Source organism: Gobius niger, assembly GCF_951799975.1.
Source record: "Gobius niger genome assembly, chromosome: 7".
NCBI lineage: Eukaryota > Metazoa > Chordata > Actinopteri > Gobiiformes > Gobiidae > Gobius > Gobius niger.
The window spans coordinates 574,006-601,726 of NC_136858.1; the positions used below are offsets into that span (position 1 = coordinate 574,006).

General features: G+C 41.8%; 1 protein-coding gene across 1 annotated transcript; it reads right to left on the bottom strand.

Annotated features, from left to right (window-relative positions):
* Positions 1 to 2,042: 2,042 nt before the first annotated feature.
* On the bottom strand, positions 2,043 to 26,394 carry LOC306965857 (F-actin-capping protein subunit alpha-2). The gene is made up of 10 exons (XM_079560428.1): positions 26,254 to 26,394; positions 13,595 to 13,658; positions 11,464 to 11,515; positions 11,243 to 11,306; positions 7,919 to 8,125; positions 5,907 to 5,986; positions 5,746 to 5,824; positions 5,608 to 5,679; positions 5,471 to 5,533; positions 2,043 to 3,018 (listed from the first exon to the last, which is right to left on the bottom strand). The coding sequence occupies exons 1-10, from the start codon at positions 26,290 to 26,292 to the stop codon at positions 2,878 to 2,880; spliced, it is 861 nt and encodes a 286-aa protein (XP_079416554.1). The 5' UTR covers positions 26,293 to 26,394; the 3' UTR covers positions 2,043 to 2,877.
* Positions 26,395 to 27,721: the final 1,327 nt, after the last annotated feature.

Sequence of the window (27,721 nt, forward strand, 5' to 3'; positions counted from 1 at the left end):
CCTGAACAATACTTTTTGACTTTACTTATTTCAAAACCTACAGTGAGAACCTTCTGTTTACACACACTTCATAAAAACACACATTTGCAATTGAGAAAAACTGTCAGAGTTTTAAAACATATTTGTATTTGTCAAATTCCAGAAGAATGAGAGACAGAATGTTCTACACAACTTTCGTCAGCTCCTGGTTCGAGCTTCTTCCTGGTTCCCTCTCAGCCCAGGTCGGCTCAGGAAACTCTGACCGGGTTCAGGATCTTCACCGGGTCTTCTGTTCTTGGGTTGATCTTCACATCTCAGACACAGAACCCGCCTTCTTTCTGACCTGTGTGGTGACTGGACATTTACATCATTGTTTTAACCAATGAACCTCAACCTTCAAGTCTCTAAATCACACCCAAGGATGAACCGGACCTGCGCTTCCCAAATTGTTTAAGGTTAAACTAATCTTTTGTAAAGAGTTGTGTCGAAAATTCGATCTCCCATTCTTCTGGAAAAAGAGACTAAAATGTTTTTTTTTCACCTGCAGCCAGAGCGCCCTTCACCGTCACAAAGCGCTTTGCAGGTGGTCGGCTCTGGCGCCATCTGCTGGAGGGGGCGCCGAACTGCACTTTATTTAACCCCAGGTCCATGCTGCCACCATCTACAACAGAACAAATCTGTCCAGCATAGAACTTCTAGTGTGTAAAAACAGAGTAACAAATACAAAATGTTACTATCCATATACATTTTGGATTCAAAACTCGCCTGCAGTTGTTTTTTTAACTTCTTAACCCACTACAACATCTGTGATCTCCAGACAGAACTTTGGAACAAAGCGAGAGAGACTTGTGGTCTTATGTGTCGGAAACTAGAACTTTCAGGTGACCCCGCCCGCCCTGGTCTTTCCACTCCAGGGTCACCAGCCTTTTTTCAGCCGAGGGCGACTCCAAGAGCATCGAGTTAAAAAACAATTCTAAACAATATACAGTGTTTACTTATAGGATATTGAGCCCGTATTACATCATCTTTATCCTACAGTCGTGCTGAGTCAGGAATCCAGTTTGGCTTTACTCCAATCCAAAAGCTTCTGGAAAAAAGGTGAGAAAATAGCAACAAAACTGAGACGAAAACAATGATGGAAATGTGACAAAAAGTGAGAAAACATTGACAAAAAAGTGATGAAAAATTGATGAAAAAGTGGCAAAAATGTCACAAGAAATTTACAAAAAAAATTACCAAAAAATTACAAAAATGTGGTAAAAAAATGGACAAAAATTGGACAAAATGGGACAAAAAAAGACAAAAAATTTATAAAAATTGGACAAAAAAATGACAAATGTGACAAAATGTGACAAAAAATTTATAAAATAGACAAAAAAATGATTAAAAAAAGACAAAAAATTTATAAAATATTGACAAAAAAATGACAAAAGTGACAAAAAAGACAAAGACAAAAAAATGATAAAATATTGACAAAAAATGACAAAAAATTGATGAAAAAGTGGCAAAAATGTGACAAGAAATTTACAAAAAAATGACCAAAAAAATGACAAAAATGTCGTAAAAAATTGACAAAAATTTGATAAAAATTGGACAAAAAAATGACAAATGTGACAAAATGTGACAAAAAATGATTTGAAAAAAAAAAGACAAAAAATTGATAAAATATTGACAAAAAAGACGACAAAAAAAAGACAAAAAAATGATTAAAAAAAAAAATGACAAAAATGTGATAAAAAAAAGACAAAAAAGTTACAAAAATGAGTTGAATACCTACCAAAAAAATGATGGAAAAGAAATCTCGGTTCAGGCGGGAGCTAAGAGGTTAAACTGTCATGTCTAATAAAATGAAAGAAAAGCATCATAAGACGACCAGAGAAAAATGATCCAAAACTACTGGAAAATGAGGAATTTGGGACCAAAAAACCCCTAAAAAACAAAATAATAAAGATGAAAGTAGTTTCCTAGATCTGTGAATCTCAGTGTCCTTCAGGAGAGAGAAACAAAGTCAAAGCAACAACTGTGAACCGACTTCAAACACAAACCCAGACTCGAGGCGTTGATAGAAAATTTGTCATTTAATGCAACATACTTTTGTGAGTGAAATACAGTTGTTTTGACTCCACTGGACAGACGTTCGGACACACGCGGGTTAGAAGTGTGAGCCACGGAGCTCGTACGGCGATTCGTCATGACGGATCCGGGTTACTATAGAAAAAATAAAGAGTGGAAGTGGATCGAGAACCCTGAACCTTCCTCACAGCGCCCAAACCGTCCGTGTTGCAAACATCTTTTTTCCGTTTTCCTTTACATCGTTTCCGAGGTGAAGCTAGAAAGGGAAGCTCAATTTAAGCTCGCGGTCAAATTTTACTTTAAACTCTCCCCAAAAACCGTCTACAATCGTAAAAGAGGTCACGCTCGTATTGCACATTCGGAACAGTATTGATCGGTTTTTCGTGTTTCGATGGAATTTGCATAAAAGTGTCGTCCTGTGTCTTTTGGAAAATGCGGAAACTCTTGGGACGGCGGCGGATCGGGATTTCATGATCCGAATAACCAGGAACAAAAGACGAATCTGAATCTTTATAAACGCGTGATTACATTTAGCTTCTAGCATTTTCACAGCCACTGATTCCGAAGTTCACGAGTTTCTATTTTCTATCCGAGTTCTGAAATATTGAGTGAAATCCAACGCCGCCGCCGCGAATCTTCCCCCGAATCGCGGTGTTTTTTGAGACCTAATCTGGCGTTTGTTTCTCTAGCGTTTGTACAAAGACGAGACATCTATCCATTCATGCAGTGTTTGTGGGGGGGGGAGGGAGGGAGGAGAGTCCGTTTTCTGTCGGGTTTCTTGTATGTTTTTCGGGCGGTGTGGTGGCGGTGGTGGGGGGTTTTCGTTTAAGCGTTTTGCATCTCCTTCCCGATCTTGTAGCTCAGGATCTTGTTCCAGTCGATCTTGGTGCGGGTCACAGGGAGCTGGCGACGTAAGGCTTTGAAGGTGGTGTCCGACATCGTCTGGTAGTTCTCGTTGATGGCCGTCTGTGGACACAGGAGGGGGGGGTCGGGTCAGAGTGTTCGTCGTCTCCATCGCCTTTCTGAGATTTAGAACATTCTCTGGAGAAGTCTTTTGCTTCTGATAATGGGGGTTAACCTCTTAACTCACGTCTGAACCGAGAGGATCTTTTTCCTCAAGTCAGATTTTTTTTCCAGCATTGTTTTGTTGGGTTTTCAACTCATTCATTATTCAACTTTTTTGTAATTTTTTGTAAATTTTTTGTAATTTTTTTGTCAGATTTTTGTCATTTTTTGGTAATTTTTTGTATTTTTTTTTGGTCATTTTTTCATAAATTTTTCGTCGCTTTTTTGTCACATTTTTATGTTTTTTAATAATTTTTTTGTCAGATTTTTATCACATTTGTCATTTTTTTAAATCACATTTTTGTATTTTTTATCACATTTTTTGTCATTTTTTTTGGTCAAATTTGTATCACATTTTTGTTAGTTTTTGGTCACATTTTTGGTCATTTTTGTCATTTTTTCATCAATTTTTTGTCGCTTTTTTGTCACATTTCCATCATTGTTTTCGTCTCAGTTTTGTTGCTATTTTCACATTTTTTTTCCAGAAGCTTTTGGACTGGGGTAAAGCCAAACTGGAGAAAATGTGCTCAGTTCAGGCGGGAGTTAAGAGGTTAATGAATCTGCAGATGTTTCTTAAAAGTGTCTTTCTCTGGAGATGAGGATCATTCAGTTTCTTCACTCAGTGTGAGATCAATCTTGGGGACTGCAGATGGAAATGAGCTCCAAGAGCTAAAGTCTGGACCAAAGCATCTTTTCATGTGCGGATTAATGCTCCTGTTCACGTCCCTGTCAAACTAAACTTACTTTTGTGTAGAAAGGCCCAACCAGGGACTGGAGCTGAAAAATAGCACTAAACTCTTTCTGCATCAGTAACAAGCTTGTTTTGTTCTATGTTGACTTGCAATGTCCCTGTCAAATCAATCAATAAATAAATAAACTAAACTATTCTTGCAAACAAGATCAATTATAGGTTATTTGCTAATAAACGAATGGAAAAACATTAAACAAGAATGACTGGACTTTTCTACACTAAATATCCTCGTGTATATGACGCACCTGAGAACTGTCACAAACTCACATTAAGTTATTTCAAATATGTTCAGTTATTTCATAAACTAAAACAGTCACACTTGGCTTTTATCAGGTCATAGTTTCTGACCAGCCTGGATTAGCTGCCGCTAGCATTAGCATGCTGTTGCTAGCGGGGATCAAAAACACAAAACTAACTGTGAGACTGGATTCTCCAGGTTCAGAAGGACAAACAGCAGGTCCTGAGTCAGTTTAAAGCAGTGAGAGCCAAAACTGCCATCAGTTCAGTATCGGATATTTGTAGCCGATCCCCAATGTAGCATTTCTTCCTGTATCGGCTCCGATATCTGATATCGGAGCATCCCTAATTCTATGATTTGAACACATTCACATATTGAATATTACATTACAAGGTGGTCCTGGACTGTCATCTCACTCTAATACGTCTATAAAAACATTAAAACCTTTGATAAAAAGCTGACGTCCTCGTTTGTAATAGAGAATTTTAAACTTTGTTTTGTTTACAAAGTGCGATAGTTTGGCCAAACCTCCCGTGTCGTCTTCTCTAAACCAGAGGACACGCTCCTCCTCTAGAGGGCGCTAAATCCCTCTAAATAAGGCTTATCCCACGGCCTGGAGACGAGCAGGAGACTGGAGCTGCTGCTGGTCACGGAGACCTCGATACGTCCCCTGGAGATGAGGCGAGTCTCCAGGAGGTCACGGTGAAAACCAACAGGTTCAGGTTTGTTCTGTGTGGCCACGTCACTGCAAAGAATCAACCTTCACCGGATTAAAAAAGTTTTCTGATTCTTTTCCAAGTCTCGACGGCGTCTTGGACACATCGCAGGGACGTGGCCACATCTGCATCCTCAGAGACCATGTGGAGACAAACCTGCTCGTTTTCACTAAGACCACCTGGAGACTGACCTGGGGACTGACCTGGGGACTGACCTGGAGACTGACCTGGAGACCGACCTGGAGACTGACCTGGAGACCGACCTGGAGACTGACCTGGAGACTGACCTGGAGACTGACCCGGAGACCGACCTGGAGACCGACCTGGAGACTGGCCTGGAGACTGACCTGGAGACTGGCCTGGAGACTGACCTGGAGACTGACCTGGAGACCGACCTGGAGACTGACCTGGAGACTGACCTGGAGACTGACCCGGAGACCGACCTGGAGACCGACCTGGAGACTGGCCTGGAGACTGACCTGGAGACTGGCCTGGAGACTGGCCTGGTCTCCAGCTCGTCTCCGGGCCGGTGAGAAAGGCCTTTTGTGTGGGAGTCATTTGTCCACAAAGCTCCGGATTCCAGATGTAAACAGAAAAGCTGCCCCTGAACATTTGACTTTCCAAACCGCGTGGTAACGTCGCACAGACCTGGTACTCGTTCTCCGCGTTCTTCATGATCGTCACGAAGTTGTCGGCCGTGTTCGTCTCGTTCTGCAAAGCATTGTGGGAGCTGTGGTCAGTTACACTCAGAGTTTGACACTTCTCACACGTGAAGCTCCACTCACAGAGATGTTCATGTCCTCCTGAACCTCTTTGTGGCTCACCAGCTGCACGTTTCCATCCTCGTAATAGTGGACCTGAAACAGAAGGAGGGCTTCAGCGCGTGCTCGGTCAGGGGTTCGCGTCCCGGGTCGGTCCGTTACCTGTATTTTCATGATGCCGGCCACCTGGGTGGACGAGGGGGAGATGGTGAACTTCCACTCTGACCTCCAGCGACCGTTCCTGACAGGAAAGGAAACAGACCAGGATCACGGACAGAAACACTAATGTCTGACTCAAACTAAAGACGAGGAAGTGAACGCACCAGAAGTTCTTGGGCTGAAACTGATGGCACTCGATGCAGACGATGATGGTTTGCTGCCCGTCGATGTTTTTCCCATAGATCTGGAAAATAAAACGTTTCCATCACCAGAGGAAACCCAGAGGAAAACAGAAGAAACCCAGAGAAAACAGAAGAAACCCAGAGGAAAACAGAAGAAACCCAGAGGAAACCCAGAGGAAACCCAGAGGAAACCAGAAGAAATCCAGAGGAAAACAGAGGAAATCCAGAGGAAACCCAGAAAAACCCAGAGGAAATCCAGAGGAAACCTAGAGGAAACCCAGAAAAACCCAGAGGAAACCCAGAAAAACCCAGAGGAAACCCAGAGGAAACCCAGATGAAAACAGAGGAAACCCAGATGAAAACAGAGGAAACCCAGAGGAAAGCCAGAGGAAACCCAGAGGAAACCCAGAGGAAACCAGAGGAAAATCCAGAGGAAATCCAGAGGAAAACAGAGGAAATCCAGATGAAAACAGAGGAAACCCAGAGGAAACCAGAGGAAACCCAGAGGAAACCAGAGGAAACCCAGAGGAAACACAGAGGAAACCAGAGGAAACACAGAGGAACCCAAAGGAAACCAGAGGAAATCCAGAGGAAACCAGAGGAAACACAGAGGAAACCAGAGGAAATCCAGAGGAAAACAGAGGAAACAGAGGAAACAGAGAGGAAACCAGAGGAAATGCAGAGGAAACCAGAGGAAATGCAGACGAAACCAGAGGAAATGCAGAGGAAACCAGAGGAAATGCAGAGGAAACCAGAGGAAATGCAGAGGAAACCAGAGGAAATGCAGAGGAAACCAGAGGAAATGCAGAGGAAACCAGAGGAAATGCAGAGGAAACCAGAGGAAATGCAGAGGAAACCAGAGGAAATGCAGAGGAAACCAGAGGAAATGCAGAGGAAAACAGAGGAAACCCAGAGGAACCCAGAGGAAACCAGAGGAAACAGAGAGGAAACCCAGAGGAAACCAGAGGAAACAGAGAGGAAAACAGAGGAAACCCAGAGGAAACACAGAGGAAACACAGAGGAAACACAGAGGAAACACAGAGGAAACCAGAGGAAACCCAGAGGAAATCCAGAGGAAACCAGAGGAAATCCAGAGGAAATCCAGAGGAAACACAGAGGAAACACAGAGGAAACACAGAGGAAACACAGAGGAAACCAGAGGAAACCAGAGGAAACCCAGAGGAAACCCAGAGGAAACCCAGAGGAAACCCAGAGGAAACCCAGAGGAAACCAGAGGAAACCAGAGGAAACCCAGAGGAAACCCAGAGGAAATCCAAAGGAAATCCAGAGGAAATCCAGAGGAAACAGAGAGGAAACCCAGAGGAAACCCAGAGGAAACCCAGAGGAAACCCAGAGGAAACCCAGAGGAAATCCAGAGGAAATCCAGAGGAAATCCAGAGGAAACACAGAGGAAACACAGAGGAAACACAGAGGAAACACAGAGGAAACCAGAGGAAACCAGAGGAAACCCAGAGGAAACCCAGAGGAAACCCAGAGGAAACCCAGAGGAAACCCAGAGGAAACCAGAGGAAACCAGAGGAAACCCAGAGGAAACCCAGAGGAAATCCAAAGGAAATCCAGAGGAAATCCAGAGGAAACAGAGAGGAAACCCAGAGGAAACCCAGAGGAAACCCAGAGGAAATCCAGAGGAAACAGAGAGGAAACCCAGAGGAAACCCAGAGGAAACCAGAGGAAATCCAGAGGAAACAGAGAGGAAATCCAGAGGAAATCCAGAGGAAACCCAGAGGAACCCAGAGGAAACCCAGAGGAAACAGAGAGGAAACCCAGAGGAAACCAGAGGAAAACCAGAGGAAACCAGAGGAAACCAGAGGAAACCCAGAGGAAACCAGATGAAACAGAGGAACCCAGAGGAAACCAGAGGAAAACCAGAGGAAACCCAGAGGAAACAGAGAGGAAACCCAGAGGAAACCCAGAGGAAACCCAGAGGAAACCAGAGGGAACCAAAAAGAACCCAGAGGAAGCTAAAGCCTTACGGTGCAGACTCCGTTGGGGTAGTGCTCCTTCACGTAACCCCTCACGGCCGAGTCCACGGCGCTCCTCCAGTTCTCCAGAGCCGAGTCCACGTCGTGAGGCCGCGGGTCGCTCGCCTCTTTACGCAGGTGGTCGAACTTAAACGAAATCTTGCTCTTGGGGTCCAACACCCGGCCACTGCCCAGGTCGCCATGCTCTGTGATTAAGACCTGCAACAGGAGAGGACACGGGGTCACCACGGGGTCACCACGGGGTCACCACGGGGTCAGGATGAGGAGAGTTAGGCTTTAGATCAGGGGTCTCAAACTCATTAGGACTAGGGGCCAAAAATGTGAACCCAGTGTTGGTCGGGGGCAACAGACGAAGCCTTTTATATTAAGTCAATTATGATTTAGCAACTTTTTATTGTTTGCTATAATATAAGTTAAAATAGACTGTACATCTGCACATGTTTAAGCTTCTTGAGGTTTCCAATCAGCCAAACATTTGCTGAGCTTCTACATTTGAAATTACAGACTTAGACAATTAGTTTTATTGTGATTAATCCCATTTTGGTTCAGGGCATCAGTGATGTTTCAGGAGTCAGGTCCAGTTTTTGTCTGTATAATACAGGCCGGGGCCTTTATTTACTCAAGGGCATCAGGACCAGGCATTTATTGGAACCAGGCCACAATTAGAGACAGGCCTTTAATTCTATTTGAGCAAAACGGACGACCAGGAAAACGAAGAAAAACAAGATTCGTGTCCATTAAAATATTAGGTTCATTTATTAATGAACATTTCAAACCCTCTCCCAGCGGCTGGAACATTGATGCCTTTTATTTTGTCGGGACAACAGGAAGTGTTTCGTTGCTGTTAGCGGAGCTTTGACATCAATGTCACTGCAGGTTTCTGTTTCGTTTTTACCGCGGACCGGATTATTTGTTGTTATCTTGTGTAAAAGGAGAGTTTAGACGGAGCGTTTGTGTTTGTGATCGATCATGAGACTGACCCGAGAGAAGACGAGACGGTCGCGCTGATGGGAGGAGTTATTTTGAGGCGTGGGACTGACCTGCACACGGAGCAGCTGGACGTGCTTTGAAGACGCGATGGTGACTTTATTAAAACCCTGGAGGGTCATAAACATTTGTTGTTTGTCCTGTTTCCAAATATCGTCACAGGAGGTTTGAAAAGTGGCTAAATCTGTGTCAAAGTTACGCTCGGATCAGCTCCTCCGCAGCGTCCCCCTCGGCCCGGGTTCCCGTTTGTTACTTCCTGCACGTGAGTTTTCATTTACACCAGTATGAGACAAATTCCTAACATGGGGAATGATGCGCACTGAATGGGTGCTGCTGCCGGATGCTCTCTCATCGAATGTAATTTCTCCATCTGTGAGATCAATAAAGTATCATCTATCTATCTATTATTACAGACTCGTGGTCCAGATCAACACAGACAAAAAACATACAATAAAAACCTCTAAACCTTTAAGAGGCAGTCATGCCAGTGTTTCCACAGCTGCGACGTGTAACGTACAGCGTGGTCACGATGTGGATAAAGTTGTGATAGATTATGACGGCACCATTTGTTGTAGGAAGATATTTTGAAATCACTGACTGAGCTCGTTCTAAAAAATAAGGGAAGTCCATCTAGGGCTGCTCGATTATTGAAAAAATAATAATCACGATTATTCAAACGATTATTTGTTGCCTTTAAAAAAAGTCTATCTTTATTTTATTTATTTACTCCTCAAAACACTACACTACACTTTATGTTTTCTGGACAGTCATGAAAGTACAAATGATTTCAAGAGAGGTCCCTGTTTCACACCTGCCCCCAAACAGACTTCACTCCAACTAGGGATGCACCGATACCGATACCAGTATCGGGTATCGGGCCGATACCACATGCTTGTACTCATACTCATACTCATTCATGAGGTCCCGATACCAGGAACCGATACCATTTGACGTGCGGCCAGCGCACCTACGAGGCGCACCTCTCAGCTGAGGAGAGAAAATAGCAACAAACTGGAGAATTCTTTAGTGGAAATACAATATTCCACATAGAGCTGACTTTATTACAGACTGCACTCTCTAAATCAGAGTCTGTGCTGGATTTAACCAGAGCTTAATGTTGTTAGTGCTGCAGCGTCTGCAGTGTTTACAACATACAGGCTAACGATGCTAACTCGCGGCTAGCGCAGTTTTGGCCATTCTGACGCCGTTTTATGCCCAGGGGTTTATTCATCTGAAAAACTAACCCAGCGACTAAAAAGTCCTCAGAAAATCCAAAATAAAGACATACAGCATGTTTATATTGAGCGAAAATGAGCTGCAGCAGAACAATGAAAACGCTGTAGCTACTCGCTAAGTTGCTACAAACACACGAGAAAATCCACACGGAGCTGAAGTAAAGACGAAAAGAGACCATCTCAATACTATTGTTAAATAAAAATACATAAATGAATAAAGCACAGGCAGTGGGAGCTTTGGGACATGGGCTTTTCTGTCTATGATGGACAGTGCAATAAAAATTAAAAATTATATTGAATGAAAATAAAAATAAATAAATAAATGGCATCAGCACAATTCTAATATAACTGCTCTTAAATGTGTCGCCCACTTTACTTAAGGAAATGTACATGAGTAAATTAACTAATTACAAACCAATCTGCTGTGAAAAAATTAAGAATGTTGAAGAAAATGCCTTGTACTCGTATCGGTATTCGGTATCGGCGAGTACTTAAATCCAAGTACTCGTACTCGTATCGGTTTTAGAAAAAGTGGTATCGGTGCATCCCTAACTCCAACCCGCTCGCCCCCTCGCACAGCGCTGAAAGCGAATAATCAGCGCGCTCGCAAAGTGCAAAACGTGAAGTCACAAACGCAACGTCAAGCACGTCTTCAAAGCTCCTGGCAAAGGAGTTTGAGCGGCGTCCACAGCGCAGAGCGAGAAGACCACATGCAAAGAGTGCGTTGAAGCAGCGGCGGAGAAGATCGGGGGTTGGGGGAGGCACAAAACCTGGTGTCCCGTTTACAGTGTTAGAATATCAGAGTTTTGTTAATTGCCGTATCAATCAAATTAACATCTGAAATGCCACAGAATGCAGGACGTATATATTACATGAAAATAACAAAACATAATTCATAATTTTGAATAAATATTGTGAACTTACTTGTATATTTCTAAACAGATCAACATTAATCTGTTTGAACCAAAACTTTTTTTTTTAGGCCTTACACACAGATCTGTGAGGGAGTCAGCTCTTGTATTAATATTATCTATGCACTGCTGCCCCCTGCTGGCCACACCACACACACACACACACAGAGAGTGAGAGGCACCTGTTCGTCGTAGCCCTCGATCTTCACTGGAGTGAACTGGTCCAGGTTATACTGTGCAAACGCACTGAGACACAAAACACAGAGTCAGTGAGAAACACAGAAACATCAATCTACAAACACATGAGAGATGCCAGGGAGGTCCAACAGGAGGAGACAAACAGGAGGAGACAAACAGGAGGAGACCCGGAGGACAAACCATGTAGTAAACTGTGAGAACTCACTGTGCGGCACCTTCCCTGAGCAGATTGTCATTGTTGAGCAGCAATCGCACATCTGCAAAAACACAAACAACAGGTCAGGACGACTTCGGATCAATTCACGGATCATTCTCCAAAGCAAAGCCACGATATAGCCTTTACTCAGCGAGTGCGACGTCCTTCGCACGTTCTGAAGCTCCTGTGCGGTTACTTTCGGATCACGTCAGCGCGAGCAGATGTAGACACGTGTGTGTGTGTGGAGCTGATGGGATTATGAGCACTTTGTCACGCTCAGTTTAAAAAGTGGAGCCTGTGCTGTGGAGATGAGAGGGAATCACTGCAGCTTCAGGCCCTGAGGAGACGCGTTTACGCCGTTTCCCCGTCAGACACAACTTCCCGTTTCTTGCTCATGCGCCGTTAATCATAAACAAACATGGCAGCAGCGAGTCCGAAGAGGTTCTACGTCTGGAGTAGGGCTGAACGATAAACCGACACGCGATTTTGGCCCATGCAGCTGATGCCGCTGCCCATAGAAGTGAGTGTAGCAGCGAGAGACTATGAAAATATCAGCGCATAAAAAGCAGCCAACGCTCAGGACTATTGCTGTTTCCTCCGTTAGCATTGCGTTAGCTGCAGCGCTACACGGTCTCATGCTCTGATCACAGAAACTTTCCTCCGGATTCACACGTCTCGGCTCCACACAGATGAAGCTGAGCCTGAGCTGATGTACAGAGTCCTTTGTGGCTCACTTTTCAAGGCTTCTGTTTGGGAATGTTTTGGATAAAGATAAGAACTTTTCTCACAACCACTGACTAAAACACAAGAGCAAATAGCAAGAAATTATTTAGGCTGTTTACAAAAAAAAAATTCAATATAAGCTTATTGGAAATGATGTGGCTAAATGACTATGTGGACTATTTGGAATTATATTCCACGTGATTATGAAGGACTTAAAAGTAATAATCACTGCAGGTGAATTGGGGGAAAAAATAAATGTAGAGATTTCAATTTGAAACTTTTGCTGAACATCACAGAAATATGAGAAAAAAATGTATTGCACTTTTTCTGTCATTTTATGTTTTCACATAAAAATAAGGCATTTTGAGCATTAAAATGGCCAAAATTGCTGAAATCAAAATAATGAATTGAGCCAGATTAAAATTTATGGTTTTATGTTATTGACATATTAGTAACTAAGATTTGTTCAGAGGGGATTTGGGATATTTTGTTTAGTTTTTCAATAAACTAATCATCAGTGAAAAAATCTGTAAAAACTCAAATTCCGCCTGTTTTTTTGGTTTCAAAGCTGAATAAATCAGGCTAGGAATTAGATATTAAAAAATCCCTCTGAAAAAACCTTCAAAATCTTGTTAGGTCTCAGACTGTAAAGTTTGGAGTCTGTGGGAGCTTCTATAAGGGCTCAGGCTCTGCCCGAGTGCGGCTTCTCTCATTCAGAGAAAACCAGCCCTGAAGTTTTGTAGCGAGTGCTCATGCTCGACCCGTTCTCCGACTTTTCCGCTCCAGCGTCTCGTAGGAGGAAAAACACCATATTTGGGTGAAAGCGTCATCACGGGGCCCCTTAGCAGGACACGTGGATGTAAAATCTGTCAATATTTATGAATGAAAACCCGAAGGAAAGACGGCCTTTCTACGCGGCGCAGCAGCTACTTCCTGTTACCTCCACCTCGCAGACAAAACATCATAAAATAAACATCATCATTTTTATATCTGACATGAAAACTAAGATGTAAAGGGAGGAAAATAGATACAAATCTACACTTCGACCACTGCGTGAAACATCAATACTTTCACCTGCCGTGTCTCGCCTTAATCAGTAGTAAATTTCTAACTGTATTGCAACAAAAAGTTATTAGCGGAAAATTGCAATAAAATCGAAATCGCAATATTGATTGAAAAAAAATCGCAATATTGATTTTTGGCAAAATCGTTCAGCCCTATCCCTAATCTTGATGGTTACAAATCTGAACAGCGAGACGTATTTCTCTGTGTTTGTTTAGTCAGCGCCGCTTCACAAACCCCGTCGCTCCTCGTTCTTAAAAAGCCGGTAACGTGTTGAAGTGATGTGCGCTACAGTCCCTCCCATTCACACTTTAACATTTCCAGGGTTGAGTGAGAGACAGAGGGAGGTACAAACCGTTGAAGACTTCGTTGAACTCTCCGGGCGGGGCGTGGATGATGAAGTTGGCTGCTACACGTACCTGGAACACAAGAGGAAACAGCGGTAAGAAAAACACATGAAAGTCAGTTCCTCTGAATCAGGCGTCTCAGAATGCGAGGTCACTGTTTTGCGCAAGATGATTTCTTATTTACATTATATGCGGTCCGTCGGTAACGCGCTAGAACTACATTTCCCATGCGCATACACAAGCAAACAGGAAGTGGAGCAAACCAATCGGTGAGTGGCATGTTTTCACTGGGCTGATCTCAGACACACCAGAGACACGATAAACTGGACATTTTACATCTTTCTAAATCGGCACAGGCAGAAATGACAGTAAAGCTCTGTTCATCTTAAAATATACCACTATAAACATGAACTACAATGTAATACAACCCACTCAGGGTCAAAAATATAGGATTACATGAGAAAAAATGCAAATAAATGGACCAAAACGAGGAAAATCACAGAGAAATCATGGAAATATCAGGTATTTAAAAGCCATTTGCAGAGAATCAGAGACTGTGTGCTAAACTTAGAATCTGCTAAACTGTTAAAAATGGAGCAATGTCACCATTTCCACAGAAAGTGACAAGTTTAAATACTATTCCATGCTTTGTAATCACACTTTTCCCCTAAGAGCTCGTCCTAATGTTGTTGTACTCCCTCCGGCCTCCACCAGGGGCTGCCGTTTCCCCTCCTCCTGTGTCTCCCCTGCACTTCCTGACTCTGGCTGGTCACGTGACGCTTCCCCCCTCAGCGGCTCACGACCAAATAAGGTCATGAAAATGTGCGGCGCGTTGGAGGGAGACGCTTCCTCCCAGAGACGCAGTCGGTGTCAGAATTATGGGGAAATGTTCTTCTTCGCGGAGACAGAGTGCACGATAATCAGCTCCTCAGGGTTTACACAACACAAATATGACTGTTTTAAAGCCGCACGTGCAAAGATTAAAGCAGATTCTCAAAGAGGAATGAGGGAAATGGGTCAAGAAAGTCATTGAATATTTCACTGAAGGCGTAATCCTGACTCACAGCGGGTTTAATCCCTGATACAAACAAACGGCATTAAATGATGTTAAATCCAGCTTCATCTAAAGTCATTTCATAATAATAATAATAATAATAATAATATAATGGATTGGATTCACCGGACTCTGAAAGCAGCAAATCGTTTCCACTATTGCTCTTCGATACGACACGTTGGGCGAAAACCAAGCATTTTTCAGAAAACTAAAAAGATAATAATAAAGAGAGCAGTTTTATTGATGAAACTCTAGCGTTTTTACCAGGGGTATGCAAGTTTTCTTAACGGAGGCCAATTTTTCTCATTGTAAAATGACCGAGGGCCAACGTAAAGCACTACACTGGAAAAAAATACCATCTTAAATGAGATAAATGGGATAAATGGGATAAATGACTTAAAATTGCTTGAGTAAAGGTTATTTAGGTTGGATTTGAGTCTGTTTGGACTAATCTAAGATAAAGACACAAATGCTAATGCTAATGGAACAAGCATGAAATCCACTTTGAAATCAGACAAATGCACTTTTACTTTAAAAAAGATTTGTTTTTCACTTGAAAGTATACAATATAATCTGAGTTAAGAGAATAATGACTTGTTCCGTTGGTGATAAGATGTTTTATCTGATCTAAGACCAGACCAAATCTACTCAAAACTTTAGATCGGATCTCTTCATTCAAGTAGGTTTCTGTCATTCCTTCTATAATTTATTATTATAATTATTTTCCAGTGCACTTTGTACAAATGCCAGAGTTGTGCATGATTTGACCTAATTGGGTGCATTGACAGTATTTCTCCCATTTAACCTTAAAACTGTTAAAGTACTTTCTGATTTGTGTGTTTCTCAAAATGACCTTGACCTTGCTTTTTTCGATTTGAATGTTTTGAACGTTCATATCTCCACATTGATACGATAACGATATATCCTACTGCCCTAATACATGAATAGAATGACAAGTCTGTGTTTGTCAAGCCTGTGGAAACAAAAGCTGATATTTTGTGTCAGTTGTTTGGAAGGTTTCACTTAGGGCTGAAACGACTGATTGAAAAAAGGGGAAAATGTAACAGAATTTCTTTATAGGAAAAGCTGTATTTTTCAGTCAAATGAGTTGCTTTGGGAAAATTGTAGGTTTACTTTGACTGCAACATTGTCCTTTTTCTTACAAATACCACTTTTAAGTAATTACTTTTTAAATAAACTGTAACACCCTTGAGGTAGGGGGTACACGGTTGGCCAATGAAAGGCCAAAGGGGAACGAAAGACAAAAAACGTTGGGAACCACCGTTCTAGTAAACACAAACTCAAATAGAGCAAAAATGAGAAATCAAAATTGTGTATTTTTTATGGAAACCTACTTTGTTTTTAAAGTTAGCGTCTGTAGTGTTTACAACATTTCATAAACATCCGTCTGTCTCGTCCAATCAGAAGCAGAATTAGCACCAAGAGCCTCCTACAAACATTCCCTTTAAGTTTCCTCCATCAACACGTCCTCAAGCGGCGCCTTTAGCGTTATGTGAACAAAAAAAGAAAGAAATTTCAGAGTTGTCGCCCTAGTTTCACTTCTGATGGAGCGTCTCACCAGAAAACCTACAAAACCATTGCTCCTGGAGCGTCCGAGAGGCCATTGTGAAGGAACGTGCAAGAATATGCGCAATATTGGGTTTGTGCAACACAGTGGTTGCGTTTCCGTTCCTGTTCAGTCGTCCTGGGTTGTCCATGTCTCTCTGTACAGTCTGGACAGCAGGGGAGGCACGTTTGTGTCATGGAGGCCGGTTTTCTTCACTGCCAAAACACCAAGGGCTGAAACTCACTATTGTCGCCCAAAGTAAAGCAACTTTTTTCTACAAATATAAGTTTTGCACGTAATATATGACCTAATGATGTGTTTCGCTGCGAAATGTGAAAATATTGATAGTATTTTCCACATTTTATTGTCCTTTTCACACATTTGGTCTCTCATTTATGAATAAATGTTTCTAGGGCTGTGCAATTAATCGAAATTCGACTACGATTTCGATTACAACAGTAAACGATTACAAAATTAGCATGATCGCAAAAAATCGATTATAATTATTTTTGTTCAATTTTTCAAAAAAAAACATTTCCAATTTTTTTTTTAGGTTTTTTTTCAAATTTTTTATTTTTGTCACTTTTTTGCTGGATTTTTGTCTTTTTTTTAATGGATTTTTGTCTTTTCTCTGCTGGATTTTTGTCTTTTTTTGATGGATTTTTTTGTCACTTTTTTCTGCTGGATTTTTGTCTTTTTTTGATGGATTTTTGTCTTTTCTCTGCTGGATTTTTGTCTTTTTTTGATGGATTTTTTGTCACTTTTTTGATGGATTTTTGTCACTTTTTTGATGGATTTTTGTCACTTTTTTGATGGATTTTTGTCTTTTTTTTAATGGATTTTTGTCTTTTTTTTGTGGATTTTTGTCTTTTTTCTGCTGGATTTTTGTCTTTTTTTGATGGATTTGTCACTTTTTTTATGGATTTTTGTCTTTTTTTATGGATTTTTGTCTTTTTTCTGCTGGATTTTTGTCTTTTTTTGATGTATTTTTGTCACTTTTTTGATGGATTTTTGTCTTTTTTTATGGATTTTTGTCTTTTTTTGATGGATTTTTGTCTTTTTTTGATGGATTTTTGTCTTTTTTTGCTGGATTTTTGTCTTTTTTTTGCTGGATTTTTGTCTTTTTTGCTTGATTTTTTGTCACTTTTTTCTGCTGGATTTTTGTCTTTTTTTGCTGGATTTTTTGTCACTTTTTTCTGCTGGATTTTTGTCTTTTTTCTGCTGGATTTTTGTCTTATTTTGATGGATTTTTGTCATTTTTTTTGATGGATTTTTGTCTTTTTTCTGCTGGATTTTTGTCAATTTTTTTTATGGATTTTTGTCTTTTTTTTATAGATTTCTGTCACTTTTTTGATGTTTTTTTTTTAAAGGCAACAAATAATCGTTTGAATAATCGTGATTTCAATTATGACAAAAATAATCGTGATTATTATTTTTTCAATAATCGAGCAGCCCTAGCCATGATGACCACTCATTCAGCCGCTGGGTCATTACAAGGTCAAATATCAACTTTCTTTCTGAATAAAGAGTTGCATAATGCACCTTTAAAGATGCACAAAAGTTTGAAGAGCCACAACCTTCCAGAACCAGCCGCCATTTCTTACGGTTTCAGGAAGAAAAGGTTCAGGTGAACTTTTATTGTCCCCGTATGGAAATGCCCTGCTCTGCTCTGGGACCATCTCCAGACGAGGAGCCCGGCTGAGGGACAGAATCACCTGATCACCCGGAGGAAACCAGCGGAGACACGGGCAGAGAAACAGGAAGAGGAGTCGAACCCGAGACCCGTTTGCTGTGAGAGCGTCCGTTCTTCCTTTTACAGAAAATGGGGGAAACCCAGGAATGAAAGATCAACCACAAAAAGCAGCGTTCAAATCCCCTCTGACGCTCATTCATCTCGATACAAACACGGTGACGGTGAATATCTTTCAAACAAACAAACTGCTGAGAAAAAAACGGCGACATCGACATCGACCTACTTCCACCAGAATCAAAGCGCGCGGCGGCTGAGGGAACGATTCCCTCCAGACGCTCATTAACACGAGCTGCAGAAACATTCGCAAACAGATTAAGACGAGTAGAAGGAGCGGGTTTCCTTCAGTTTACACCCATCAACCCAAAACATACACATTAGGCTCCTCCTCCAGGCACAAACACGGGCTAAACCTGGGCTTTTTCACCAGTGATCTGAGCTGCTACAGTGCGAGAGATCAGGTCCATTTATAAAACCCCTGAATGAATGAATGAATGAATGGATGAATGAATGAATGTAGATGTGTTCCTCACATTCTGCCAGAGCTGCTCTAACATCTGTGTCTGCTGGTTCCTCTCCTGCCTGGACTGGACAGGACGTCCCGCTGGAGGAATGCGCCGTGTCAGGACCTGCCTCAGAATCTCACTCAGATTCTTCTTCATCAGGGTCGACTCAAACCAAACTGAACTGAACTCGTGGTATTGAAAGAAAATGGTATTAACACATTGAGGCCGCACTGTTTTGGGGATTTAGCTGAAGAGCACCGACAATCCAGATCGTTTGTATTTGTAGCACCACAGTGTATTCAGTGTTATAGCTATGGACACATGATGTGGCTCATTTGAAAGCTGAGACTCTCAGCTCTGCGTAGGTGAAAACTGTTTAATTCTACGTGCCTCGGTTCCTGAGAAATCTAAGCTAAACTGAGGCTAGTTTGGATCTCTTCCTCCTCTCTCCTCCTCCTCCTCTCCCCCTCCTCCTCCTCCTCTCTTCCTCCTCTCTCTCCTCTTCCTCCTCTCTCTCCTCTTCCTCCTCTCTCTCCTCTTCCTCCTCTCTCTCCTCTTCCTCCCTCCTCCCTCTTCCTCCTCCTCCCTCTTCCTCCTCCTCTCTCCTCCTCCCTCTTCCTCCTCCTTTCTCCTCCTCTCTCTCCTCTTCCTCCTCTCTCTCCTCTTCCTCCTCTCTCTCCTCTTCCTCCTCCTCCTCCTCTCTCTTCCTCAGCTCTCTCCTCCTCTCTCCCTCCCTCTTCCTCTTCCTCCTCCTCCTCTCTCTTCCTCCTCTCTCCTCCTCTTTTCCTCCTCTCTCCTCCTCCTCTCTTCTCTCCTCTCACTTCCTCCTCCTCTCTCCTCCTCCTCTCTCTTCCTCCTCTCTCCTCCTCCTCTCTTCCTGCTCCTCCTCTCTCCTCCTCTCTTCCTCCTCTCTCTTCTTCCTCCTCTCACTTCCTCCTCCTCTCTCCTCCTCCTCTCTTCCTCCTCCCTCTTCTTCCTCCTCCTCTCTCCTCCTCCTCTCTCCTCCTCCTCTCTCCTCCTCCTCTCTCCTCCTCCTCTCTCCTCCTCTCTCCTCCTCTCTCCTCCTCTCTCCTCCTCTCTCCTCCTCTCTCCTCCTCTCTCCTCCTCTCTCCTCCTCTCTTCCTCCTCTCTCTTCTTCCTCCTCTCACTTCCTCCTCCTCTCTCCTCCTCCTCTCTTCCTGCTCCTCCTCCCTCCTCTCTTCCTCCTCCCTCTTCTTCCTCCTCCTCTCTCCTCCTCCTCTCTCCTCCTCCTCTCTCCTCCTCCTCTCTCCTCCTCTCTCCTCCTCTCTCCTCCTCTCTCCTCCTCTCTCCTCCTCTCTCCTCCTCTCTCCTCCTCTCTCCTCCTCCTCTCTGGACGGACACCAACGTTATGTGAAAATATAATGCCTTAATATTTCCATCTCAAGTCAATTTTCAATGACATCACTGTCTCATGTTTTGAAACACGCGTGTTCTCGATCTCTCTTTATGGCGTGTGCATTTAAACATCCTGGTTCTGGATTGAAGACTTTAACAGGATGTTTCTCAGTCGTCCTTGGTCCGATTTTAACCATTTAAAAACTCAGAGAAATGTCAAAATCTCAACTGTTTCGATGTTGCTGTTCACTACACAACACCACACACCCGCGGACTAAAAAAAAGAGAAAAGAAACGCAATAACATATAAAATGTCCAGATCGTGACTTTTCACACGTTTTTCATCGTCATTTATTTCACTTCTGTTCATCACAGAGCTGGTGTATAGTTTCGTAATTTTGGCACTCAATGTGTTTGGGGTTTTTACAAGCTGAGCCATAATAATCAAAATAACAAATCACTCCCTTGATGATACGACCAATGTTTTTTTTTACAAAGTGATCGAGTAAACTCAGATTATTCGGTATTTAGTGGAGTGTTATGTTAACAAAACAAGCCCAAAATATACTCAAATTCAAACCTGTTACTGAAAATCATTAAACTCAACTTTCCTTTGAAAATAACTGACACACTGACCTAAAGCTGCGCCAGTTCTTAACACTTCCATTACTTTGATCATCCCGATCTCCCTCTGCCACATAAACCGGACCTGAACCTTATCAACAGCTTCTCCTCATTCTTCGTCTTGAATCTAATCACTTTTCTGGTTGTGTGAGTTGTTCAGCAGAAGAGACTTCCTGTCTGTGCGGTTTGTGGCTGTGATCAGGAAGCTCCTCTTTCAGCAACGAAACTCTCAAGACGGAGATGTGAAACAAATGTTAGATCAAACTCCTCTGAGCGCGTTTAGAAACTGGGAACTCCTCACGATCAAGCGCTCACCCTGAAAAGAGACGACATGAAAAACTTTTATCTGATAGTTTAGTGTGGTCACTCTGCATACTCCAGGACGCTCTAGATCTTTAATTATGTGATGTTTTATTTGTTGGTTGCTACATCACTTATCTGTGCCATTCTCGCCTATTTTTTTTAATACTTTTCTTGTTTGATTTTGCTTTCTCTGCATCACATACGGCTTTTTTGTCTTAACCTCTTACCACCCGCCTAAACCAAGTGCATTCTGTCCTCTTTGACTATTATATTATATAAGCCTGTATAACACCTCATTTGAAAGCTAAGACCCACAAAACTGATCTTTTTCCTCGTGTTGTTGCTGTGTTGTGTCACCTTTTTTGTGTGTTTTTTTTTTAAATTTGTCACTTTTATTGAATTTTTGTTACATATTTGTTGAATTTTTGTCACTTTTTGGTGGGTTTTTGTCACATTTTTGTTGAATTTTTGTCTAATTTTTGCGTTTACAGACGTTTTGTGATTAGGGTGAAGCCACACTGGAGAAAATGAGATCCGTTCAGGTGGGAGTTAAGAGGTTAAACCAGAAGTAGGGCTGCAACTAACGATTATTTTGGTAATCGATTAATCTACCGATTATTTTTACGATTAATCGACTAATCGCTTGGCTGTGAAAGGTGCATGGAAATTGTATTTCTTCATTTTTCTTTATCACATAAAGCTAAAGTGGCGGCGCTTGAGGACATGTTGACGGAGTAAACTTAAAGTAAACATTTGTAGGAGGCTCTTTGTGCTAATTCTGCTTTCTGATTGGACGAGACAAAGACAGATATTTATGAAATTTACGATGTACAAAACACTTCAGACCCTCACTTTAAAAACAAAGTAGGTTTTCATCCAAAATACATAATTGACATGTCTTTTTTGCTCTATTTTAGTCTGTGTTCACTAGAAAACGATTAATCGATTACTGAAATAGTTGACAACCATTTCAGTAATCGATTAGTTGTCGATTAATCGATTAGTTGTTTCAGCCCTAACCAGAAGCTTTATGAGATCACGTGACTGAGACTGGTTTATTAAGCACACCTGAAACGTCACTGAAACGCGCCGGCATGACCAATACGGACTTAACCCCAACCCCCTATACTTTATTCATCTCTGTAGAGAAATGACTTCCAGACGTCCCGGTGAGAATCGACCCCTCTTTTATGTGCCTATACTTTGTTCCTCTCAAAACACGACGACTAAACATTTTATTCTTAAAACTTATCCCACTAATATTTATCCAGAAATATTCCACTGTCTGTTGAGTTTGGTCGGCCTTTATCGCAGAAATACACGATTCTCGGACTTATAATCCCGCTTTCCATGGGAGCGGACCAGTTCTGTTCACTTGAGACCGGTTTGTTTAGGGAGGGGCCGACCCCGCAAGTTTGTGTTTCAGGAGCCTGTAGGGTAAAGGGTCTGGGTCGTTATGGGAGGGGTCAAAGACACCTCTGTATGTGCATTAGCTGGGGCACATCGCTCATCTACACTAAAGAAAATAATGTTAAAAAAAAGTATATATCACGTCTTTTACATTTGTGAACAGCAATTATTAACACAATTATATTGCTGCTGAGCAAATGTGATGTTTATTGTACTTTGCCATGTGATAATCGTGATAACTTGTCTTACCCATTTCCAGGGTGCCTACTGTACATCTGGCCGAGGACTACAGATGAAAACTAGCCTTTTGGCTAACTCTGGCATATTTTACAGTTGAGCTGTTATGTTAATATGCACTGTCCTTGCAAAAATAAATAAATAAATAAATAAAATAAATTATATGTAAATGTTTCCAAAAACTAATGAATAAAATAAGACTCCAATATAGCCTGGCTTTATTTGTTTCTGCCAAGCCTATACCAGCACTGATGAGTCTCTACGTTTGTTTTTTAGGCGCCGGGTGAACAGTTTGGAAAGGTTTGGAAAGGAAAGGTTTGGAAAGGTTTGGAAAGGTTCGGAAAGGTTTGGAAAGGAAAGTTTGGAAAGGTTTGGAAAGGAAAGATTTGGAAAGGAAAGTTTGGAAAGGTTTGGAAAGGTTTGGAAAGGAAGATTTGGAAAGGAAAGATTTGGAAAGGAAAGTTTGGAAAGGTTTGGAAAGGTTTGGAAAGGTTTGGAAAGGAAGATTTGGAAAGGAAGGGTTTGGAAAGGTTTGGAAAGGTTTGGAAAGGAAGATTTGGAAAGGAAGATTTGGAAAGGAAAGTTTGGAAAGGAAAGTTTGGAAAGGAAAGTTTGGAAATGAAAGAAAAGGTTTGGAAAGGAAAGGTTTGGAAAGGAAAGGAAAGGAAAGGTTAGGAAAGGAAAGGAAAGGTTTGGAAAGGAAAGGTTTGGAAAGGAAGATTTGGAAAGGAAAGTTTGGAAAGGAAAGTTTGGAAAGGAAAGTTTGGAAATGAAAGAAAAGGCTTGGAAAGGAAAGGTTTGGAAAGGAAAGGTTAGGAAAGGAAAGGAAAGGTTTGGAAAGGAAAGGTTTGGAAAGGAAAGGAAAGGTTTGGAAAGGAAAGGTTTGGAAAGGAAAGGAAAGGTTTGGAAAGGAAAGGAAAGGTTTGGAAAGGAAAGGTTTGGAAAGGTTTGGAAAGGTTTGGAAAGGAAAGGTTTGGAAAGGAAAGGAAAGGTTTGGAAAGGAAAGGTTTGGAAAGGAAAGGAAAGGTTTGGAAAGGTTTGGAAAGGTTTAGAAAGGTTTGGAAAGGAAAGGAAAGGAAAGGAAAGGAAAGGAAAGGAAAGGAAAGGAAAGGAAAGGAAAGGAAAGGAAAGGAAAGGAAAGGAAAGGAAAGATTTGGAAAGGAAAGGAAAGGAAAGGAAAGGTTTGGAAAGGTTAGGAAAGGTTTGGAAAGGAAAGTTTTGGAAAGGAAAGAAAAGAAAAGAAACGAAAAGTGTAATGGCCAAAACGAGTAGGCGCATTATGTCATCCATCCACAGTTTCATCCGGGGCCGGGTCGTGGAGGCAGCAGTCTGAGCAGAGATGAGATGCCCAGACTTCCCGATCCACGAACACCTCCTCCAGCTGTCCTTATAATGTCTTATTTTATTTCATGTTTCCACATCAAAACTAGGCATTTAGGCTATGTGTAGAGATGACCAGAATTATGTTAAGAAAGACAACTTTGACTAAGAACTCTCAAAGGCCTGACGGTGACATGTCCCCCTCCCCTTTAACCCCAAACCGCTCCAGACCCCAGGACAAAGTAGTGAGCTTCTTTCCCCCGAAACACCAACAGAATCACTGACAATAACAGACTACTCCAGTGCGGGCCGGTGTAGTGAGTGACTGGGTTTGGGACTGGGGTGGACATCCGGACACAGCCTCCATCTGTTCTCCTCTGACTCTCGTCTATATTGACCCGTCGAGTGAGGAACTTGATTGTTTACTTTCAAATTTCACTCTCACCCACTCTGGTTTAAGTGCACGGCTGTGATAGCTGCTTTGTCTGTGCTGTTGGGCGAAGGCACAGCACCACGACTTCACAGAGAGAGGAAAGAAGACTCTTGTGGACGGCGGCAGCAGCAGCAGCAGTCTGCGGTGAATCACCTCCACACAAAACGCTGAGTCAATGACGCCGAGCGAACATCTGACTCTCAACAACAACCACACAAGAATACGGTTATTATACAATACTGGGGGGGAAAGTTTTAAAGCAACACAGCTACAACCAAACAACTGTTCACTGTGCTCGAATACGAAAACACCCTGTTATTCAAAAAGGAAGAAGAAATAGTGAAGTCTAACCAATTCCACAAACATGTATAAAAGCTGTATAACCTCTGAACTAGGGCTGCAACTAACGATTAATTTGGTAATCGATTAATCGACCGATTATTTTTACGATTAATCGATTGGCTGTGAAAGGTGCATGGAAATTGTATTTTTTTCAATTTTTTTTATCACATAAAGCTAAAGTGGCACCGCTTGAGGACACGTGGATGGAGTAAACTTAAAGTAAACATTTGTAGGAGGCTCTTTGTGCTAATTCTGCTTTCTGATTGGACGAGACAAAGACAGATATTTATGAAATTTACAATGTACAAAACACTGCAGACCCTAACTTTAAAAAACAAAGTAGGTTTTCATCCAAAATACATAATTGTCATGTCTTTTTTGCTCAATTTTAGTCTGTGTTTACTAGAAAACGATTAATCGATTACTGGAATAGTTGACAACTCTTTTAGTAATCGATTAGTTGTCGATTAATCGATTAGTTGTTTCGGCCCTACTCTGAACCCTCTATAAGCCCATTGTATCAACACCGACTTAACACAGATAAAAAGAAATTCTGTTTATGGGTCAAAAGCATTATCTGCTAAACCCCCTTCAGGCCACGTTCACAGTGGTCGACCCGATTCAAAATCAATACTAGCCTACTTTTTTACCCATTTTCACACAAAAAACCCGTGAAGCTACAAGAAAGCGAGGTCATCTCCAGCCTACGGGGGGTTTACGGTGTGTTTTCGATGCATTAAGCACCTTTACAGTGATCAAACGCACACAATGCCACATTTTGTTTCTGCGCCGCTGTCAAACCGACCTACTCTCGCTATGAGGAAATAAACACGGAACGAGCAAACTTTAGCACATTATCCGCGATAAAAAAAGCCACAGTTCCCGTTTTGAGACACACATGTTACCACAATCTGGAGCACAATCGACCAAAGAAGCTATATTCGCGAGCAAAAGGGGAAAATAAAATTAAAAAAAATATTTCACGGATATGTTTGAAGTGATGCTAATTCGGTAGCATCGCATTCACAGTGACGATTATTATTTATTACCATTATTTATCATTATGTAAGGTTAAATTTAGGAATTGTGAGGCGTTTGGTGTTATTATTATGCTTGGAATTAGGTAAAGTAGGACATATATTCGCCTCTAAGTTCATATTAGGCTAAAGATGCGACATTGGCATCTTCGAAGTCAAGCTAGTTGTGTAGCATCCTAGAATTATTGTAGAAGTTAACAGTAGCATTATGTATTTAGCATTATTCGTGGGGGTAAATACAAGTGGGGTTATTATTGTTTAGTCTGCAGGCTGAACTGGTATTTTAATTGTACGTTTTGACAGCGAAGTGCCACCTAAGTGCAAAAGGGCGTATGTGAAGCAGGCAGGTTAGCCACCGCGGCTAACGCTAAAGCAGCTAGCAAACGCTTTTTAACAGTTTTTCGACGGGGAACAGCCCGTTTATTTCAGGTTAGCCTCGGGGTTAGCATAATTCAGAGGGATCCGAGGCAGCCGGGGACGTGATCGGAGCTGTGTTTGGCGTCTATTTTGAGCCAGGACCGTACAAGGAGTCTGCGAGCGGAAGTTGGGGCTAAAAATAATAAAAGGCGAAGCGGCAGCGGAGGCCCCGGGGTTGGCACGGCCGAGGGAGAGGCGCTGCGGGCGGGCACGAGCGGCGCGGACAGCCCGTTGGAAATGCGCGCGCGAGGACAAAAGTGAGCCGGCGAGAGAACGGCGGGGTTTGGGGAAGGGTTGTGTCCCGCTCTTACCTTCTCCTCGTTAGTTAGCTGCTCCTCATGATCCGCCATCTTTTCTTCCGGCTCCACCAGCTTCTCAGCCCCGGCGACGTCAGCTCAGGGGCGGGGTGCAGGAGCTCCACAGCCGGGGGGAGGAGGAACCGCAGCCAGGGGCGGGGTTCCCCATCCTGGTGTTCAGATGAGTTAACAGTCTGTGGTTGGACCGCTTCTACCTGAGTAAAAATAGCCTATGATAATAAAGTATCTACTCTTACTTGAGTTTACAAAAGTTACTTTATACATCGTGAGTAAATCTTTAAGTGGCTGAAGCTTCAAGGGACATTTAAAATAGATGTATTTTGTGTTGTATGTCCATTATTGGATTGATAAAGCTCTCGATTTACCAGTCGATCTGCGACCCTACTCTGACCCTATGGTCTGAGATCTGGAAAGGGCCGGATTTAAGTAAAATGGGCCCCGGGCTGAAGTTTTTTCAGGGCCCCCATAATCAATACATTTTTATACATATTTGAACATGCAGAAGTAACTTCTTAAACATAGTACTAGTTAAAAAAAAAGACAAATTTGTGAAAAAAAGTTTAACATTTTGACCCTAATTAATGGAAGAACCGGTGCTACTGCCAGACTGTTGGGGGGACACATTTAAAAGGGGGGTCTGGGGGTCCTCCCACCGACATTTTATTTTATTTTAATGGTGCATTTTGCTGCATTTTAACAGACCAGTAGGTACATATTTTTTCCCAGTGTCAACTCCATGAAAATGGCTCAGACCTTGTTTAGAACTGGTTTAGACCTGGTATATTCTCGGGTAAAAAAATCATCTGATAAATGTGAAGGAGTCTGCAAAGACAGAGGGAACTAGCTTACAGCCCGCACTGAGCACTTTTCTCCGTATGCCCACGGGCCCTTCAACCTGCTTTTTTGTCACATTTTGTCAATTTTTGTTTAATTTTTGTCACATTTTTTTGTCACATTTTGTCAATTTTTGTTTAATTTTTGTCATTTTTTGTTGAGTTTTTGTCACATTTTTGTTTAATTTTTGTCACATTTTTGTAGAGTTTTTGCCACATTTTCTGTTGAATTTTTGTCACATTTTTTGTTGAATTTTTGTCACATTTTTGTTGAATTTTTGTCACATTTTTGTTGAGTTTTTGTCATTTTTTTGTTGAATTTTTGTCACATTTTTTGTTGAATTTTGATCACATTTTTGTTGAATTTTTGTTGAATTTTTGTTGAATTTTTGTCACATTTTTTGTTTAATTTTTGTCACATTTTTTGTTTAATTTTTGTCACATTTTTGTTGAATTTTTGTCACATTTTTGTTGAGTTTTTGTCACATTTTTGTTGAATTTTTGTCACATTTTTGTTGAGTTTTTGTCATTTTTTTGTTGAATTTTTGTCACATTTTTTGTTGAATTTTTGTCACATTTTTGTTGCGTTTTTGTCATTTTTTTGTTGAATTTTTGTCACATTTTTTGTT

Bases quoted from the DNA above. Each gene is read 5' to 3' on its own strand.
- LOC306965857 (XM_079560428.1), bottom strand. From the start codon at position 26,292: ATGGCGGATCATGAGGAGCAGCTAACTAACGAGGAGAAG. The intron at 11,516-13,594 runs GTTTGTACCTCC...GTGTTTTTGCAG, and splicing joins GTTCAACGAAGTCTTCAACG to ATGTGCGATTGCTGCTCAAC. The intron at 5,825-5,906 runs GTGCGTTCACTT...CTTTCCTGTCAG, and splicing joins TTTCAGCCCAAGAACTTCTG to GAACGGTCGCTGGAGGTCAG.